Genomic DNA, 18,496 nt, shown 5'->3' on the forward strand with positions numbered 1-18,496 from the left:
GCAATTTCATGGTGACTTTAACCAGTGCAAACAAACGATGCGTTAATGCAGTTTTGTAATACTCAATCAAGATATGAGTAGATGGTGACACTTTATTTTGATGGTCCATTTGAGTATTAGTAGACTGTCAGCTTAATATCTGTTGATACTGCTCCTTTAATAGACATTTAACTGACTATAAGAATATTTGCAAGTACATGTCAACTTATAATAACATTAACCCCAACCATACCTCCCAACACTCCCGTTTTTTTCTCTCGTATTTCAAACCCATCTCCCACCACCCTCCCGTATTGTTATTTCTCCCGGAAAACTCTCATAATTCCAACCATCACCCACCCTCCCCCATTCCTCAGCAATTTGGTACGGTCTGTGAAACCCCCGGGTCTCCGACATTGGTATAGCATCCGATCCCAGCGGCCGCTTGAAACACGCTTCATAGTAAATTTAATAACACCACAGTACACAGTTCTCAACAGTGTTATTCAACACCTCACTCCCAAAACCTAACCCCCTTCCCGGTCTCCCGGATTTTCAGGGACAAATGTTGACAGGGATGACCCCAACCTAAAAGTCTACTTATAATCTAATGAGTATTAGTTACTTAAATTCGACAAACGGACCATCAAAATAAAGTGACCGAATTTACTTACAAAACAGCATCAATGCAGATCATTTGTGTCGCTGAGAAATGACACTACTCCCATCACATTCGTCATGAATGTGCGAAATACTGAAATATGTTCTGGAAATCTCTAAAACTCCTCCATTTGACTTATTTATTTAATCCTTTGCCCAACTAAAAAACAAACAAGCGAATGCGAACGCCCGCAATATACATCTAACCTCCTGTAACACTACTACTGAGAGCGTCAGCGTTCAGTTGATGCTGATTTAGTCAAATTTTCCCCCTACAGGAGCACACGTGCACACCACACACCCCTTCAACATGCTAGATAGAGTGCATTCAACCCAAATGCCAATGTCAGTTCCACTGGAATCTGTTGAGCGTGTGATTTCTTTTCCCCCCGACCGCTCTGCCAGTCTCCCCTTACTTGTAAACCCAAAAAAATAATGTGGGGCTCCGGTGTCCCGAGTAGATGCAGTGCTTTGTGTGGTGGCAGGGGGGGCGGGACTCGCGACTCTCCATCGCTCGCTCTCATTCGTCCTCGAAGTTCTGGTTGAGCAGGAAGTTGGCGGCCAGATTCTCGTTCTTCTCGCAGGCGAAGTAGGCCTGGACCACCAGAGCTTCTGAAAACCCCAGAGCTTTTAACTGAGGGAGGCAGAACAAAGCGCAGTTTACATTTGAGCCACAAACGGAGGTTCAATATTAGTTAAATACATCCTATATTAGGTTAAAAATCCTATTTTATTTTTCTTCTGGGAATATTAAAAATCTGAGTAGATCTTTTTAAAAACCGTCTAAGGTCAATATTTTTAGTGCACTTCACATCTAACATTCGCAAGAAGCTATGAAAAAATGGTCTCATCTTCTTCTCATCTTGTCTATTTTCAACATTTAATGCTGTTTTGACGTCTCAGTTCAAATGAAGAGAACAACATCACTCCTTCATCTTTAAACCAGATCCATAATTTGTTTGGTAAGGCACTTGTTTCCTCCCTGCTGTACTGAAACGCGCAGCACACTACCTTAAAAAACAAGGTATGACATTTTTGTGTGTATGTATATGTATATATATATATTTATTTATATATACTCTCACCGGCCACTTTATTAGGTACTAGTGCCAGTTTGGACCCTAATTTGGCTTCAGAACTGCCTTAATCCTTCGTGGCACAGATTCCACAAGGTACTGGAAATATACTTCATACTGGATTTTAGTCCATATTGACACAATAGCGTCACGCAGTTGCTGCAGATTTTTATCTATGATGCAAATCTCCCGTTCCACCACATCCCAAATGTGCTTTATTGGATTAAAGGCTGGGGACTGTGGAGGCCGTTTGACTATAGTGAACTCATTGTCATGTTCAAGAAACCAGTCTAAGATGATTCACGCTTTATGGTGCGTTATCCTGCTGGAAGTAGCCATCAGATGATGGGTACACTGTGGTAATAAAGGGATGGACATGGTCAGCAGCAATACTCAGGTAGGCTGTGGCGTTGACACGATGCTCAATTGGTACGAAGTGTGCCAAGAAAATATCCCCCACACCATCACACCACCACCACCAGCCTGAACCTTTTATACAAGGCAGGATGAATCCATGCTTTCATGTTGTTGACCCTAAATTCTGACCACACCATGCGAATGTCGCAGCAGAAATCGAGACTCATCAGACCAGGCCACGTTTTTCCAATCTTCTTTTGTCCTATTTTTGGTGAGCCTGTGCGAATTGTAGCCTTGGTTTCCTGTTCTTAGCTGATAGGAGTGGCACCGGGTGTAGCCCATCTGCCTCAAGGTTGGACGTGTTGTGCATTCAGAGATGCTCTTCTGCAGACCTCTGTTGTAATAAGTGGTTATTTGAGTTTCTGTTGCCTTTCTATTAGCTGGAACCAGTCTGGCCATTCTCCTCTGACCTCTAGCATCGGCAAGGCATTTGCGCCCACAGAACTGCCGCTCACTGAATATTTTCTCTTTGTCGAACCATGCTCTGTAAACCCTACAGATGGTTGTACATGAAAATCCCAGTTAGATCAGCAGTTTCTGAAATCTTCAGAGCAGCCTGTCTGGCACCAACAACCATGCCACGTTCAAAGTCACTTAAATCACCTTTCTTCCCCATTCTGATGCTCTGTTTGAACTGCAGCAGATGTCTACATGCCTAAATGCATTAAGTTGCTGATTAAACATTTGCGTTAATGAGCAGTTGGACAGGTGTACCTAATAAAGTGACCGATGAATGTATATCTAGTCATATAGCTCAGCCCCAGCAGTGTTTGTTTGCTCACCCTCTCGATGGCTTCTTTCTCCTGTTGTGTGACTTGTATAAAACTGCCGGGTGCAGCCTCGTCCCCGATGGCCCCCAGATCTGCAAACTCTCCCCCTTCTCCCAGCTCACCCTCACCCTCGCCCACTGGCGCGTTCAGCATCTGGATGAAGAGCTCCTGGTGCTGGCTGATTTGCTGAGAGTCAAACACACACAGTCAGTAAAAGCAGTGCTTCTAATGTCTCACCGCTCTGCAGAGTTTTTCATGTTTGATTTATATGTAGACATGGGTCAAAATAAACTACATATACAGTTGAAGTCTTATTAGACTCAATTGAAGAATTATTAGCCCCCTTTGAATTTTTTTTTCAAATATTTCCCAAATTATGTTAAACAGAGCAAGGAAATTTTCACAGTATGTCTGATAATATTTTTTCTTCTGGAGAAAGTCTTGTTTGTTTTATTTCGGCTAGAATAAAAGCAGTTTTAAATTTAAAAAAAAACATTTTAAGGTCAAAATTATTAGCCTTTTTATGCTATATTTTTTTCTATAGTCTACAGAACAAACCATCGTTATACAATAACTTGTCTAATTACCCTAACCTGCCTAGTTAACTTAATTAACCTAGTTAAGCCTTTAAATGTCACTTTAAGCTGTAAAGAAGTGTCTTGAAGAATATCTAGTCAAATATTATCTACTGTCATCATGGCAAAGATAAAATAAATCAGTTATTAGAAATGAGCTATTAAAGAGAGAGAGAGTTTTAATTGTATTGCCATTTCAGCTTCTATGGCTATGCCATGGCAAAAAAGGATCAAGTTTCCCACATTTTATAAATACCAATTTTATATAATTATAAAAATGTTCTAATAATTAAAAGTCATCAACAGCAATAAATAACATACAAGTTAAAATACATAAATAATAATAATGATAATATAAAAGCTAAAAAAATAAACGTTTTTAAGGTTTCCTTTTGATAAAAATTCTATTTTATAGCAATTTTAGATGAATTCACATTTAAAAATATTTCACTTAATGTCTCTCCAGATAAAAATTCTTGGGCATTCCACAAGAATATGTTTAACAGTTTGGTTTCTGTTGCAATATAAACATTTTGGTGGTTCTTCTCCTTTAAGTAAATGTTCATGTGTAAGTCTTGTGTGTCCAATGCGGCAGCATCTTCTATAAACAATCTCATCATGTCTTGACTTAAAAAAAATAAATTCGATTTTTTTCCCTATTTCAGGCTGAATTTCAAAACATTTATTTTCAGGGCACTGATCCCATTCTGTCTGGCATTTGTAGAGAATATAGCCTTTTATTAGTAGCTTTAGATCTGAAGGTGGGATTTTACACTCCTTTAGCTTTCCTGTTAGGGCTGTTTTGGCTTGTTTATTTCCAAATAGTCCAGTATGACATATATAAAATGAGTTATTAAAACTATAGTTTAGAAATGTGTTGAAAAAATCTTCTCATCGTTAAACAGAAATTGGTAAAAAATAGGGGTGTCACGATTTCGATTTTTAATCGAAATCGATCGAAATTTATGCTCAATTTCGATTATCGAATCAAAAAATAGAATCGTCGATGCTGCCACGCCCCCACGTCAGCTTGGCTTGCCAAGCGGGAAAAAAACAGGCTTGTTGAAGTGCTTGTTAAACTGCAGAAGCAGGAGACCCGTCGACAGAACTTAAACACTCTCCTCTTTCAATGAAGTCGCCGGTGTGTAAGCATTTTGGGATTTCCAGTGAGTTATGTTGACAACGTTCGTGTTGTCGACAAAAAAAACACAGTTTGCAAGCTCTGCTATGTACGTATTACGTACGGTTCGTCCGATAAACAACACCGGCATCGCGATCCTCCGCCCGCCCCCGTTGCAAATCCGCTCGCGAAAAGTACACACTCAGGCCCTGTTTACACTGTCTTTGTTTTTAAATGGCATTTTAGAACGACAACGATTTGACATCCACAGTGGCGTGTAGCATTTCTGAGCAGCCCTCCTTCCTCTCTACCTCTGAAAATGCACATCACGTGACCACACAGACACAGACGCTCATACAGCCATGCGCTCGAGACAGCAGGTCCAGGCAGTCAGAGGACTGCTTCAATCTTTCACTCACTTGTACTTAGTCATTTTAGCGAACAACTCAGATACTGTTGGCTGGTTCCTGTTGTTTGTGCGTCTTTTTTAAGCGACACCATTATAACGACACAGATCACTGCCTATTCACGAGTTCCGCAGAAAAAGTGATTGACAGGTGGTAATTATGTGTGTAACTTGCCTTTATTCATTTACTGTATGATTTGTTTATGGGTAAAACAAAGAGCATGCAGGTCAGGTAGTTTAAACGGTAGGCTACAAATAATTAATCTGTCATTAATTAATTAATTATTCATAATCGAAAATCAAATCGAACCGTGCCTTTAGAATCGAAAATGTAATCGAATCGAGGATTTGGAGGATCGTGACACCCTTAGTAAAAAAATAAACAAGCAGTCTAATAATTAAGGAGGTCTAATAATTCTGACTTCAACTGTACGTTAGCAACAGTATAAAAGAAAATGTTAGCTACATTTTCCAAACAGATGTAAACCTGGAAACTGATTATCGACCCATGCCTAGTGTGTGTGCATGTGTGTGAGTTTGCAGACCTGCAGGAGCTCGGGATTCTCCTGACCCAGCTGTTGCAGCAGCGCCGGCAGTAGCGACGGGTTCTGCTGGATGACCTGCCGCATGCTCTGAAACTGAGGCTGAGAGCGCAGAAACTCCAGAGGATTCTCACCTGACACAAAACAAAACACCAGCTTTCAAATACAGGTCTGACAAACACAACAATACCTCTTAACTTTTTTTCCCCCATTCATTCTACATTCTGTGATGCTATTGAACGACACCTGAAATATGATGTGGCTAGCTCACATTGCTAGTTTTGTGGCGAACAATTCTGTGCATGTCATTAATAAAAATAAATAGTTTGCCCTTGTAAACTTTAATTGAAATCTGACAATGCACGTCCTGTTTGTTTTCAGATAAATTCTCAGATTAGGGCGTGGTTGAATATGTTAGCCACGCCCCTCCAGCTGTCAGTTTTGACAGCAAACAGAAAAGGCGAGGAGAAGGAGTCTATTAGGTTGTAATAACTCTCCCCAAACCATTTTCAGAATGAAACCCCCCTTAATTTACTACATCCAATCAGCTCACATGAGAAAACAACAAGCCACGCCCCCACATTTTTCTTATTTAATATTGCGTTTCTCCAGGAACTGCGTCATTATTGTCATCAAGTCCTTGTCTTAATGAACGATTTACCGAATAATTTATTCAAATGATTCATTTAACAAGCTGATTCGTTCAGAAATTAACCAAGTGGCAGTGTTTGTGAATGGATCATTGAATCGTTCACTCACTTTATTTATTTAAAAAAACGATTTAATCAGAAATGAAACATTGCAGTGTTACTCTGACATAAAATCTTCCACTCTGGCTTTGTTAGAAACTTTATTTGAACTTGTGTCTTAAATGTAACTCAATATTTAGGTTTTTTTTTTTTTTGCAAAGTGAGTGATGTAACTGGCCCTTCGCTAAGCCACACCCGAAAACCGTCACACACCAATCGTGGCTTAGCAACCATAGCTACGTGCAGGAGGTCTGTCAAGCTTTCAAGCAAGGGAAAAAAGCCAAAGCGTTGTGCATACGGATTGTGCAAATCTGACACCCGGTATCCTAAAAGTTTGTACGGGATGGTGGAATTTTTTTATGAAAAAGATAATGCAAGCGCCTCACCTTCTGTGGGCTGTGTGTCTGTGGGGAGCTGAGCGGGAGCAGGATTGGTTTCCTGCACCGGGACTGTTGGGATTCCCTGAGGCAAACACACATTGATCAACAGGGAGGCTTCACAATAAATCAAGCACAATTTAATAAACTGCAGACTCACATTGAGCAGATACTCCACGGCCCGGTGAGGGTTGTTGTAACTGGCTTTAAGAGCAGCCACCACTTTATCTCTCTCATAACCCATAGACATGATGTTTGTGAGCATCGCATCATACTCCTGACCTGTGACTGCACAACACACAAGTATGAGCATTCGCAAATTAACCATCACAAAAAGATTTTCATCATTGTTCTGTCTTTTTTTTTTGATTACACTTCATGCCGAGTTCAGACTGCATAATTTTCAAAGTAGTCGTGTCACAGATGTTTTCACACTGCATGACTATCTGGGCTAGCGTTCTGAGGGTGCTGTGTTTACACAGTAAAACAAATCAGCGACAGGGCGTTTCACACTGCATGACTTTACAATAGGAAGAATCGCCGACAACGTTGTCTCGGTCCACGAACTACGTCTCACAACCAAACATACGCAAACTGACATGGAAACAACATGGTCATGTCGTATATCTTGTGTTATTAACTACATAATGAGAAAGAAGCCTTTAGTGGGGTAGAAAATCTACTTTTTTTGCTCACCAGGCTTTTGAAGGGAATCAGCAATTTCTCTTTTCGTTTTTTTCTTTTTGTATTGTGGTATTGCTGAGATGACACGACAAATAGAAGTAAGTGATCCTGCCAAATGTACACTAGTTTTTCCTCCATTTCTTGGGTCCAAATAGACCAGAAGAAGCCCTTAACTTCTCTCTCAACCTCCTGCTGGCCTGTAGATACCCATACTAGTGAATGCTGCTCTCTCGTTGGCTGTAGCTGAACGCCAATGTTATTTTCAGTCAGAACACATTTCACACGGCATAATTTTAAATCAACGATATTTCAAGAGTTCACACTTAGCTGATGAAAAAGCTTGTTTGGCATGCTGTGCCGGGAGAGAGCCCCGAGCTCATGAGATCCTCGAGCCCTGGGCTCCCTCCCATTGCAAGGCGTGAGGGGAGTTTGAGCTCAGGTAGATCTTGAGAACCCCCTCCTGTAGTAACCAATGAACAGTAAGTGATTGCTCTTGAAGTTAGATTATTTAATTAACTTAATTGCATGTTTTTAGGCGGTGGGAGGAAACCTGGGGAACACGGGGGAAACCCACGTGAGCACGGGGAGAAGTGCAAACTCCACACAGAAATGTCTGCTGGTTTGGTAAAGCCTGGAACCAGAGACATTCTTGCTGTGAGGCAACAGTGCTACGCACTGGGCCACCGTGTCACCCATCTAAGAAGGAGGAGTAGGGGTGGAAGGGGGGACTCTTCAAAACGAAGATAGCAGAGGAATGAAACCCAGGGTATTTATAGTAGTTTAGGAGTCATCTGATTGGAGCGTAGTGAATTGGATAATGCGGATCCAGGCGCTAGCAATCATAAGCACGTGATCCTCTCGAAATTTGTTTATACATAAACTTCACTTAGGATGCCAATTACGGTGTCAGCAACTCATAGGCAATTCTCTCAGATCTATCTTTGATATTTCACACTGTGTGATTGATACTCACGTGAATTTGCCTGTGATTTTAGGCATTTGTCTTCGATTTCTCAAAACTTTTCAGTGAGTCAAATTTGGGGCTAAAATTATACAGTCTGATCTCAGCATTAGTCACTAAAAACTTATTACAACATATTCTGTATGGTTTTATTCTGAATTCCCAATCCTACCTAATACCAAACTATAAGTTTATTGAGGTAAATGTAACAGTTTTGTTAATAATGAAAATTGTAGCTTAAAATAAAGTGACCTGACAACATAAAGTTGTGGTTTTTCACCTAGTGTTGAAGATGCATCTTCTCCTTCACCTACAACATCTGTGCCACTGCAAAACAAACACACAACCAATTTAGATTATCATTCATATTTATGATATTTATTTAGTTAAGAAAGAGGACAGCACTATTTGCATAGCACAAACACACACACACACACACACTTCAGTTTTAATGTTGAGAATATATACTATTTTAGTGTCATTACCAAACTCAATTTATATTAAAAATGTATATTATTGATTGCGTCAAACGTGCAAAATGCTCAATTTGCCCTGCGCCATTCGCGCGTATCGCGCCGCAGGATGTCTATTCGTGCGTTTGCATTGACTTAACATGTAAATCACTCGCGCTTGACGCGCGTTCCGCATCTGGTGTGAACGCTGCATTAAAGTTCATATGGACCAGTTTCTTCTTCCTCCAGATCATAACATGTAAATGTAATTAAAACTGTTGCCTCGTTTTTTTTTTGTAGTTTGCAAAATACGTATTTAATTGTGTGTTGTAACTTGTAATCACTTCACGTGGCTTGTAATCACGTATCTATTATAGATCAGTGCTTGTACTGTATCCTTCAGGTTAAATCTTTATGGGGCTGTTCACATATTGCATCCAAAACCATGTTACAAATGTGCCACATGCTTCTTCCTTTACTGATTTAAATGCGTTTCTGAACTCGTGATCTTCTGCCGTTTGCCTTTGCTTTGACCTCCATCAGCTGTGCCTTACATGCGTTGCCTGTCAATTTTTAAAATAGTTCGACTTTTGGCACTGTGTGGATTAATACTGAATGTGTGCCATTGTTATTACTTGGGGTTAGGGTTAAGAGTAGAGTATATGCTGATGTTTAACTACATTGCTTGATTGCACCTCTGCTTTAGGCTCTCACATACTCTGTGCCCTGAGTGTTTCTCTCTGTCACGCACTGAACCCAGTAAACCAATCACAACAGACTGGGTCATCCACCAATCACAGCAGATTAGCCTCACACCAAGGAGGGGTTTGAGAAGAAATGAATCGCTGAACAAATCATATTGGAGTTGTTGGGATAATGAGCAGGGCCAGATGGAATCTGTGGACGATTTTTGCTATTTCTGCTGAGAATTTTGGTAAAAATCTGCGGATTTTTGCGGAATTATTTTGGGAGTATCCAGCGGAGTATCATAACTAAAACCTTAATTTATTAAATAAAAAGTAATAAATTACTAAATAAAAACTGAATAAATTCATATTTACACATTTATTCAAGTAAATAAACAGAATTAATAACGGGCTAAAAATCTGCGGAATTCTGCGGAAAATCTGCGGAATTCTGCATGCGCAAATTCTGTGTGGGCCTAATTATAACAAAAACCTTAATATACTAAATAAAAAGTGATAAATTACTGAATAAAAACTAAATAAATTCATATTTACACATTTATTCAAGTAAATAAACAGAATTAATAATGGGCTAAAAATCTGTGGAATTCTGCGGAAAATCTGCGGAATTCTGCATGCGCAAATTATGTGTGGGCCTAATTATAACAAAAACCTTAATATATTAAATAAAAAGTAATAAATTACTGAATAAAAACTGAATAAATTTATATTTACACATTTACTCAAGTAAATAAATAGAATTAATAATGGGCTAAAAATCTCTAGAAATCTGCGGAATTCTGCGGAAAATCTGCGGAATTCTGCGCGCGCAGATTCCGTGTGGGCCTAATCATAACTAAAACCTTAATTTATTAAATAAAAAGTAATAAATTACTGAATAAAAACTGAATAAATTCATATTTACACATTTACTCAAGTAAATAAATAGAATTAATAATGGGCTAAAAATCTCCAGAAATCTGCGGAATTCTGTGGAAAATCTGCAGAATTCTGCGCGCGCAGATTCCGTGTGAGCCTAATTATAACTAAAACCTTAATTTATTAAATAAAAAGTAATAAATTACTAAATAAAAACTGAATACATTTATATTTACACATTTACTCAAGTAAATAAATAGAATTAATAACGGGCTAAAAATCTCCAGAAATCTGCGGAATTCTGTGGAAAATCTGCAGAATTCTGCGCGTGCAGATTCCGTGTGAGCCTAATAATGAGGTAAAAATAAATGCATATCATAAGACAATGAAAGTGTTTTTTTGACCTTGCATGCATTTCAGCCTGTTGTTGTTGGTACCCCAAAACCAAAATATGACCTTTCATTATGCATAATAGGGGCTCTTTAATGTTTCAAATAGCATGTGAAAATATGGGTAATGTTTATTAACACTCGACTGATTTAAATATATTTTAAACGTTTAAAATCTTCATGCTGACCCGTTTCAGAAAATTCCGTATGTGAGAAAGGGGCTATCATCTCACTTCCACACAGAAAAATGTCTAGTTAAATTATTTGTCTTGTGTCTAACCCGTCAGGACTGCGTGCAGGAGAGACCGTAGCCGGAGGGTCGTCTCGTGAACACTCATCTGTGAATGGGATGGCAGCTGGAGCTGGAGCTGGAGGAGGAGGAGGTGGAGGAGAGGAGGAAGAGGAGGATGACGAAGCTGCCACTGATCTGGATGGTTCTGAGGGTGCGGCGGAAGTTCCTGGTGATTTCGTCTGCATGAAAGAAAAACAAACGCTTAGTGGAATCGTTTCATTTTCAAGTCTGGGGATGCGTCTCAAGCTCAATGCAGCTCCCTAGCTAGTGAATCAGCAGGTCGTGTACTTAAATTCAGCCACTGGTAGGAAGTCACAGGTAATGATAAAACCCAAGTGATGGTAAATTAATGTTCATGTAACTAAATTACTTTTAATCTTTGCCTTTTTATTTAGGTAATGTTTTACTTTGACGTCACAGTGGCTAGCATGTCTGCCTCACAGCAAGAAGGTCGCTGGTTTGAGCCTCGGCTGGGTCAGTTGGCATTTCTGTGTGAAATTTGCATGTTCTCCCCTTGATCACGTGGGTTTCCTCCAGGTGCTCTGGTTTCCCCCACAGTCCAAAGGCATGCGCTATAGGTGAATCGGGTAAGCTAAATTGGCCGTAGTGAATGAGTGTGTATGGGTGTTTTCCAGTAATGGGTTGCAGCTGGAAGGGCATAAAACATATGCTGGATAAGTTGGTGGTTCATTCCGCTGTGGCGACCCCAGATTAATAAATGGAGTAAGCCAAAAAGAAAATGAACGAATATTTTACTTGATAAGAGAAGAGGAATACTGCAAAATGTGTTTGTTTCAAGAAACAAAGATCGAGATACCACCTTCACATTTAGGAGGATTCATGTTAACATTTTCTTAAATCAAAAATAATAATTTATAATATTAATGATAATACCATGCTTTATATAATAAATCATTTTATTGTTAATGTACAGTTTTTTTGTGCATTTCTTCCAAATAACCAACAACTCATGACATAAATGACAATTTCATACATGTTGACTTGCTTCTTTTTTCACACAAGTGATTGTACCTTTCTTTGAGCCATCAAACATGGACAGCTGGGAACATATTTGTACCTTTTTTACCCTTAAATGGTACATATAAGTTTCTTAGGGTGCTACTTTGAACCATTGAGGGTACAACTTCACCATTTGTACCCCAAGTGTTCCCAAATGGACCCCAACCGTACCCGTTTTTCTGACAGTGTAGCGCACATTGCTATAGGGTGGAGGAACTATGACATCAATTTGTATGCAAAAACCTGGAAGCGAGTTAGAGAAAAGCCAAATTTTGAAAACCCTGTAAATAATGTGATCGCTTCCTAACATTTCGGGCATTAATCGTTTATAAATGTGTGCTATCTTGTGTGTTCCTTTATGGATAAATATAAATAGAATAAAAAACATGTCATGTTTGGTTCACATGATGCATATTTTGTGCTTCAGAACTTCCGTTAAGTGAAGTTAATGAGCATTGATTTTTTTTTCTCCCAGTGCATTATTGGATTTTCAGGGATGTAAATGTTTCAGTGCACTGGAAGCATTTAGCGATTGAGATGGCCCTTAAAATGGCCGACTCTCTGAGCAGTGCCATAACTAGTAAGCAAGGGAGCAGACTGAGGGTGCTTTCACACCTGTGAATCAATTCAGTTGTTCCGATACAGAGATTACAAATGTTACATTGTTGCTCTTTGCTCTTGGAGCGGTTCGCTTTCACACTGCAAAGTTTCTAAACGGACCAAAAGAGCTAAAACAAGTCACGTGCGAGTAAACTGTCCTTACATTGGTCAGTGTCAGGGTTTATTTTGCAGCGTCCCGCTCAGCTGTCAGGAGAGGTGGTGGTTTGGTGGTCATTGACAGGGTGCGCGCGCGACGTGTCTGAGGAGAGACGCGATGGGGAGGGGTGAGAAGGGTGCGCGACGATGCCTATTTGAGGACCGGGAGGGAGACGCAAGATTACCGGGAGATCATCTCTCGTTTGCGGGCATCCGGAGACTCGCGAATCTTCCCGCCCTACTCAGAATTCTCTCTTCATATAGCCATAAACCTATTACATATCCATAAAACACTGTGATATAACCGCGCTCGGATCGGATCGCTTTCTCACTGCAATCGAACCGCTCCAGGGTTGGTTTCAATCGAGCCGAGACCACCTCATTTAAGAGATCTCGGAGCGATTACTTTGGCGCGGAACAGAGCGTGATTGCCCTGTTCACATATGCCAATCGAACCGCGCTAACTGGACAAACGAGATACGTTCCGAAACAAAAGTGTAGGTGTGAAAGCACCCTGAGATTCAGCATGAACGTCAGTAACACAGTTGCAGTCAGAATTATTAGCCCTCCTAAATGATTAGCCCCAATTTCTGCTTAACGGAGAGATTTTTCTCAACACTTTTGTAAACATAAAAGTTTTAATAACTCATTTATAAACACTGATTTATTTTATCTTTGCCATGATGACAGTAAATAATATTTGACTAGATATTTTTCAAGACACTTATATACAGCTTAAAGTGACATTTAAAGGCTTAACTAGGTTAATTAGGTTAACTAGGCAGATTAGGGTAATTAGGCAAGTTATTGTAAAACAATGGTTTGTTCTGTTGACTATCTGAAAAAAAAATCTCTTAAGAAGGCTAATAATATTGACCTTTAAATGGTTTTTAACAAATTAAAAACTGCATTTATTCCAGCCGAAATAAAACAAATAAGACTTTTTCCTGAAGAAATATATGATAGGAAATACTGTGAAAATTCCTTGCTCTGTTAAACATCATTTGACAAATATTTGATAAAGAAAAAAAAAACATTTAATGGAGGGCGAATGATTTTGACCGCCGTTAAAAGTCTCTGACCTTTGACACCATCACCACCACAAAGTTCTTCTCATCGATTTTGTACTCTTTGATGGGCGTATCGTCCTGCAGGATCTTCCCAGCATAGATGAGCTTCTGTCCCGCTACCGGAAAACTGTCCCGGCCCTTCTCAGCCTCGATCTTCTCCTTCAACGCCTTCACCTGTGTCAGAAACATGAGCATTAAAAACACACACATGGACATTAGAAAAGGAAAATAATGCAATACTGGAAGGCAGCAGGGTGAAGAAAAACAGTAATGATGTACACTCCCTGACAAAAAGCTTGTCGCCTATCCAAGTTTTAAGAACAACAAATAATAACTTGACTTCTCGTTGACTTCAGAAGAGGCTTATTTGATATTTATATCTCGTTTGTGGACTATTTTACCAGTAAAAGAAAACCTACTTTATACCTAAGATTTGTATCTTCCAGTCCGCTAAATATAACGTATTTGATTATACATAACTATATATGTTTTAATTGTGTTATTATAATAGTATTAAGATTCATGTGGCTTGGAATATTGCCTCTTCTAACAGTTATACATGGACTGTATGTTATTGTCCATTTATTTAGTCATTTCCAGGTTGGAAATGGAGGGATAGGCTCCATTTCTTGTACCACTGTTTGAAGAATGTAATATCTTCCATATATGAAGCTTGCAATATGTTTTGACGACTCCATCTCTCAAATTTGAACTTTTACGTCTAAATTACACCTCGTTTTTTAACTATTTTTTCAGTAAATACAAACCTGCTTAATAATTATGAAGACATGCAGCTTCCAGTCCTCTTTAAAAATTTTATGTGACTTATTTGATTATACTTAACTATATACTTTTAAATTATGTTATTATAATAGTTATTAATACCCAGAGATGGGTTGCACCTGAAAGGGCATCCGCTGCGTAAAACATGTGCTGGATAAGTTGGCGGTTCATTCCGCTGTGGCGACCCCAGATTAAAAAAGGGACTACTGCCTAGTTCAGACTGCGTGATTTTAGCCCCGATTTTGGCTCGCCGACAGGTTTTGAGAAATCGCCGACAAATGCCTGAAATCACAGGCAAATCGCTGCTCGTGCACGTGAGTGACAATCACACAGTATGAACTTTTAAAGACGCAATCTGAGAGAATCGCCGATGAGTCGCCGATGCCTGTGAGATGTTTGGCGTGCTAAATATCTGGAGCTGTCGGCGATTCAAATCATGCCGTGTGAATTGAGTTTTGACTGAAAATAACATCAGCCATCACCTACAGCCAATGAGAGAGCAGCTTTCACTTGTGTGTGCGTGTGTGTATACCTGCTGCAGCCCAGCGGGAGGCTGGGGAGAAGTTAAAAGCGCTCTTTTTTGGTTTATTTGGACCCACGAAATGGAGGAAAAACTAGAGGAGGGTTGACAGGACTCAGGAGCAACTGTGTCTGTTTGACGTTTCATACAGAAAGAAATTTGTTTATCAACGTTTAGGAGAAATGGCTAATTCCCTTTAAACCCAGGTGAGCAAATATGTACATGTTCTACCCCATTAAAGGCTTCTTTCTCATTATGTAGTTAATAACAAAAGATATACTACGTGTTTTTGGCTGTGAGACGTAGTTTGGACGAAGTTGTCGGCGATTCTTTCTATAGTAAAGTCATGCAATGTGAAAGTCCCTGTTGCCGATCCATCTTGCAGTGTAAACAAAGCAGCGACGAAACGCTAGCCCAGATAGTCATGCAGTGTGAAAACATCTGTGACACGACTACTTTGAAAATCATGCAGTCTGAACTCGGCATAAGACGAAAAGAAAAAGATTGAATGAATGAATAGTTATTAAGATTTATGTGGCTTAGAACAGTGGTTCTTAAAAATTTTCATCAAGTACCACCTCAGAAAAAAATGGTCTCTCCAAGTACCACCAAAATAAGCAGTATTGAAATACTGTAGCATAGTGGGCCCCAGTGTAACAGCTACAGCTCTGTACAGTTTAAAAATGAGGCAATTAATTTGTATTATTAAGCGTATTATCGTCAGACACTTTAAACATTATAAATAGTTTGAACATTAACCCTGTACTGTGCTTATACGTAAAAAAATGTCAACATTAAAATTAAAATGTGCTTTTAAAAGTTAAAAATGACAGGTTACTGTTCTTAAAGTTAAAAAAAACTCCTGTACTTAAATGTAAAGTATCAACACCTGGAAATATAGGCTACATTTCATCATATATAATCATTTTTGAGACATTTTTAAATATATGTATGTACATATGACATTTTTGATTCCTCTGCGTACCACTAGAAGTAAGCCCGTGTACCACAGTTTGAGAACCACTGGCTTAGAAAATTGACTTTGGTAACAATTATACATGTTTTAAATACATTTATTTAGTAACTTTCAGGCTGGAAATGCAGAGATAGGCTCCATTTCATGTACCACTATTTGAAGATATTACAATATTTTCCTTATATGAATCTGGCAGTACATTATGACAACTACATCGCTCTAATTTTAACTTAATATCTCATTTTTTGATTATTTTACCAGTAAAAAGAAACCTGCTTCATAACTGTGAAGGCATGTAGCTTCCAGGCCTCTTTAAAAAAATAATCATCACTTATTTGACTATACATAACTATATACTTTTTAATTATGTTATTGTGATAGTTATTTAGATTTATGTGGCTGGGAATATTGACTTTGATAACAATTATACATGTGTGTGCATGTTTCCATATATGAATCTGGCGGTACGTTAGGACGACTCCATCTCTCAGATTCGGATTTTATGTCTAATTTACATCTCTTTTTAACCAGTAAATAGAAACCTGTTTAATAACTATGACGTGATGTATCTTTCAGTCCTCTTTCAAAATTGAATATTACTTAATTGATTTAATGTAACTTAATACTTTTTTTTATTATGTTATTGTAATTGTTGTTAGGATTTATCTGGCTTGATATATTTACTTCGGTAACAATTACATGTTATAATCCATTTATTTAGTAATTTTTGGGTTGGAAATGGAGGGATAGGCTCCATTTCTTGTACAACTGTTTAAAGAATGTACAATATTTTCCATATATGAATCTGGCAGTACATTTTGACGACTCCATCGCTGTAATTTTGACTTTATTTCTTGTTTTTGGACTATTTTACTAGTAAAATTAAACTTTTATAACTATGAAGGCATGTAGCTTCCAGTCTTCTTTAAAAAACTACATCACTTATTTGATCAGACATAACTATATACTTTTTATTGTGCTATCACAATATTAAGATTTATGTGGCTTGGAATATTGACTTCCGTAACAATTATACATGTTATCATCTATTTATTTAGTAGCTTTCAGGTTGGAAATGGAGGGATAGGCTCCATTTCTTGTACCACTGTTTGAATGTTACAATATTTTCCATACATGAATCTGGCAATAAGTTTTGACCAATTCATCTCTCAAATTTAGATTATTTAAGTCTAAATTATATCTCGTTTTTACCAGTAAATAGAAACCTGCTTAAGAATAATGAAGACATGCATCTTCCAGTCCTCTAAAAATTAAACATCACTTATTTGACTATACATAACTTTATACTTTTTATTAAGTTATTGTATAGTTATTAAGATTTATGTGGCTTGGAATATTTACTTAGATAACAATTATACACGCACAGTATGTTACATATAATCGATACTATACACAAACCTAACGACAAACTATCGCGAGTTGCATTAATCGTCATACTACACTATACAGACCTTCATTTTCTATCTATCTAACTGTTACTTATTAATATCTAATATATACCAATATAATACCTATCTATCTATCTATCTATCTATCTATCTATCTATCTATCTATCTATCTATCTATCTATCTAACGTTATCTATCTATCTATCTATCGTTAATGCTTAACACGCCCAAATGATCCCCAGTGACTCATAAATGAATTAACGCTCCTTGTCATCTTTCTTAGCTCGAAATGTACAGCTATCGTTGATATGTATGTGCTTCGAACACTTATCCATGTCGTTAACGCATTATAACAAGCGTAAATAAACCGTTAATACCGTCTGCTCATCGTCGATGTCTATTTGAATGGTCTGCTGCTGCAATGTCTTCAGTGTGATCTGCATGACTGCTGTGTCTTCGTCTTCTCCTTACTTCTCGATTCTGGACCTTCGTACAGGTTTATGTCCCGAGGAAATGTTTGAGTTTGAAAGCCAAGGACAGTTAATGGACGTTAAAAGATGTAGCTCTCTGGCTAACAGGCTAAAAACACGCCTGTCTGCGTCATTTCTTCGGTGGTGGTGCGGAGAGGCGGAGTTTTGACGTACTGACATCACTCGGAAATGAGGGGAATTACGGTTTGAAGCGCTGAGCTACACTCACCGGCCACTTTATTAAGTACACCTTCCTAGTACCGGGTTGGACCCCCTTTTGCCTTCAGGACCGCCTTAATCCCTACCTGGCATAGATTTAACAAGGTACTGGAAATATTTCTCAGAGCTGCACATCCATGATGTGAATCTCCGGTTCCACCACATCCCAAAAGTGCTCTATTGGATTGAATGCTGGTGACTGTGGAGGCTATTTGAGTACAGTGAACTCATTTACATGTTCAAGAAACCAGTCTGTGGA

The 18,496-nt window shown here is 38.6% G+C and overlaps 1 protein-coding gene across 1 annotated transcript; it reads right to left on the reverse strand.

Moving 5' to 3' along the window:
• Positions 1-765: 765 nt before the first annotated feature.
• Positions 766-18,166, reverse strand: rad23aa (RAD23 homolog A, nucleotide excision repair protein a). Its single transcript, NM_001003739.1, is given in 9 exon segments — positions 766-1,273; positions 2,915-3,088; positions 5,549-5,679; positions 6,681-6,756; positions 6,832-6,959; positions 8,597-8,643; positions 11,003-11,193; positions 13,873-14,034; positions 17,926-18,166. Coding segments are annotated over 9 exon segments (1,089 nt in total). The 5' UTR covers positions 17,992-18,166; the 3' UTR covers positions 766-1,159.
• Positions 18,167-18,496: the final 330 nt, after the last annotated feature.

This window comes from Danio rerio, chromosome 1, assembly GCF_049306965.1.
Source record: "Danio rerio strain Tuebingen ecotype United States chromosome 1, GRCz12tu, whole genome shotgun sequence".
NCBI classification, from domain to species: Eukaryota; Metazoa; Chordata; class Actinopteri; order Cypriniformes; family Danionidae; genus Danio; species Danio rerio.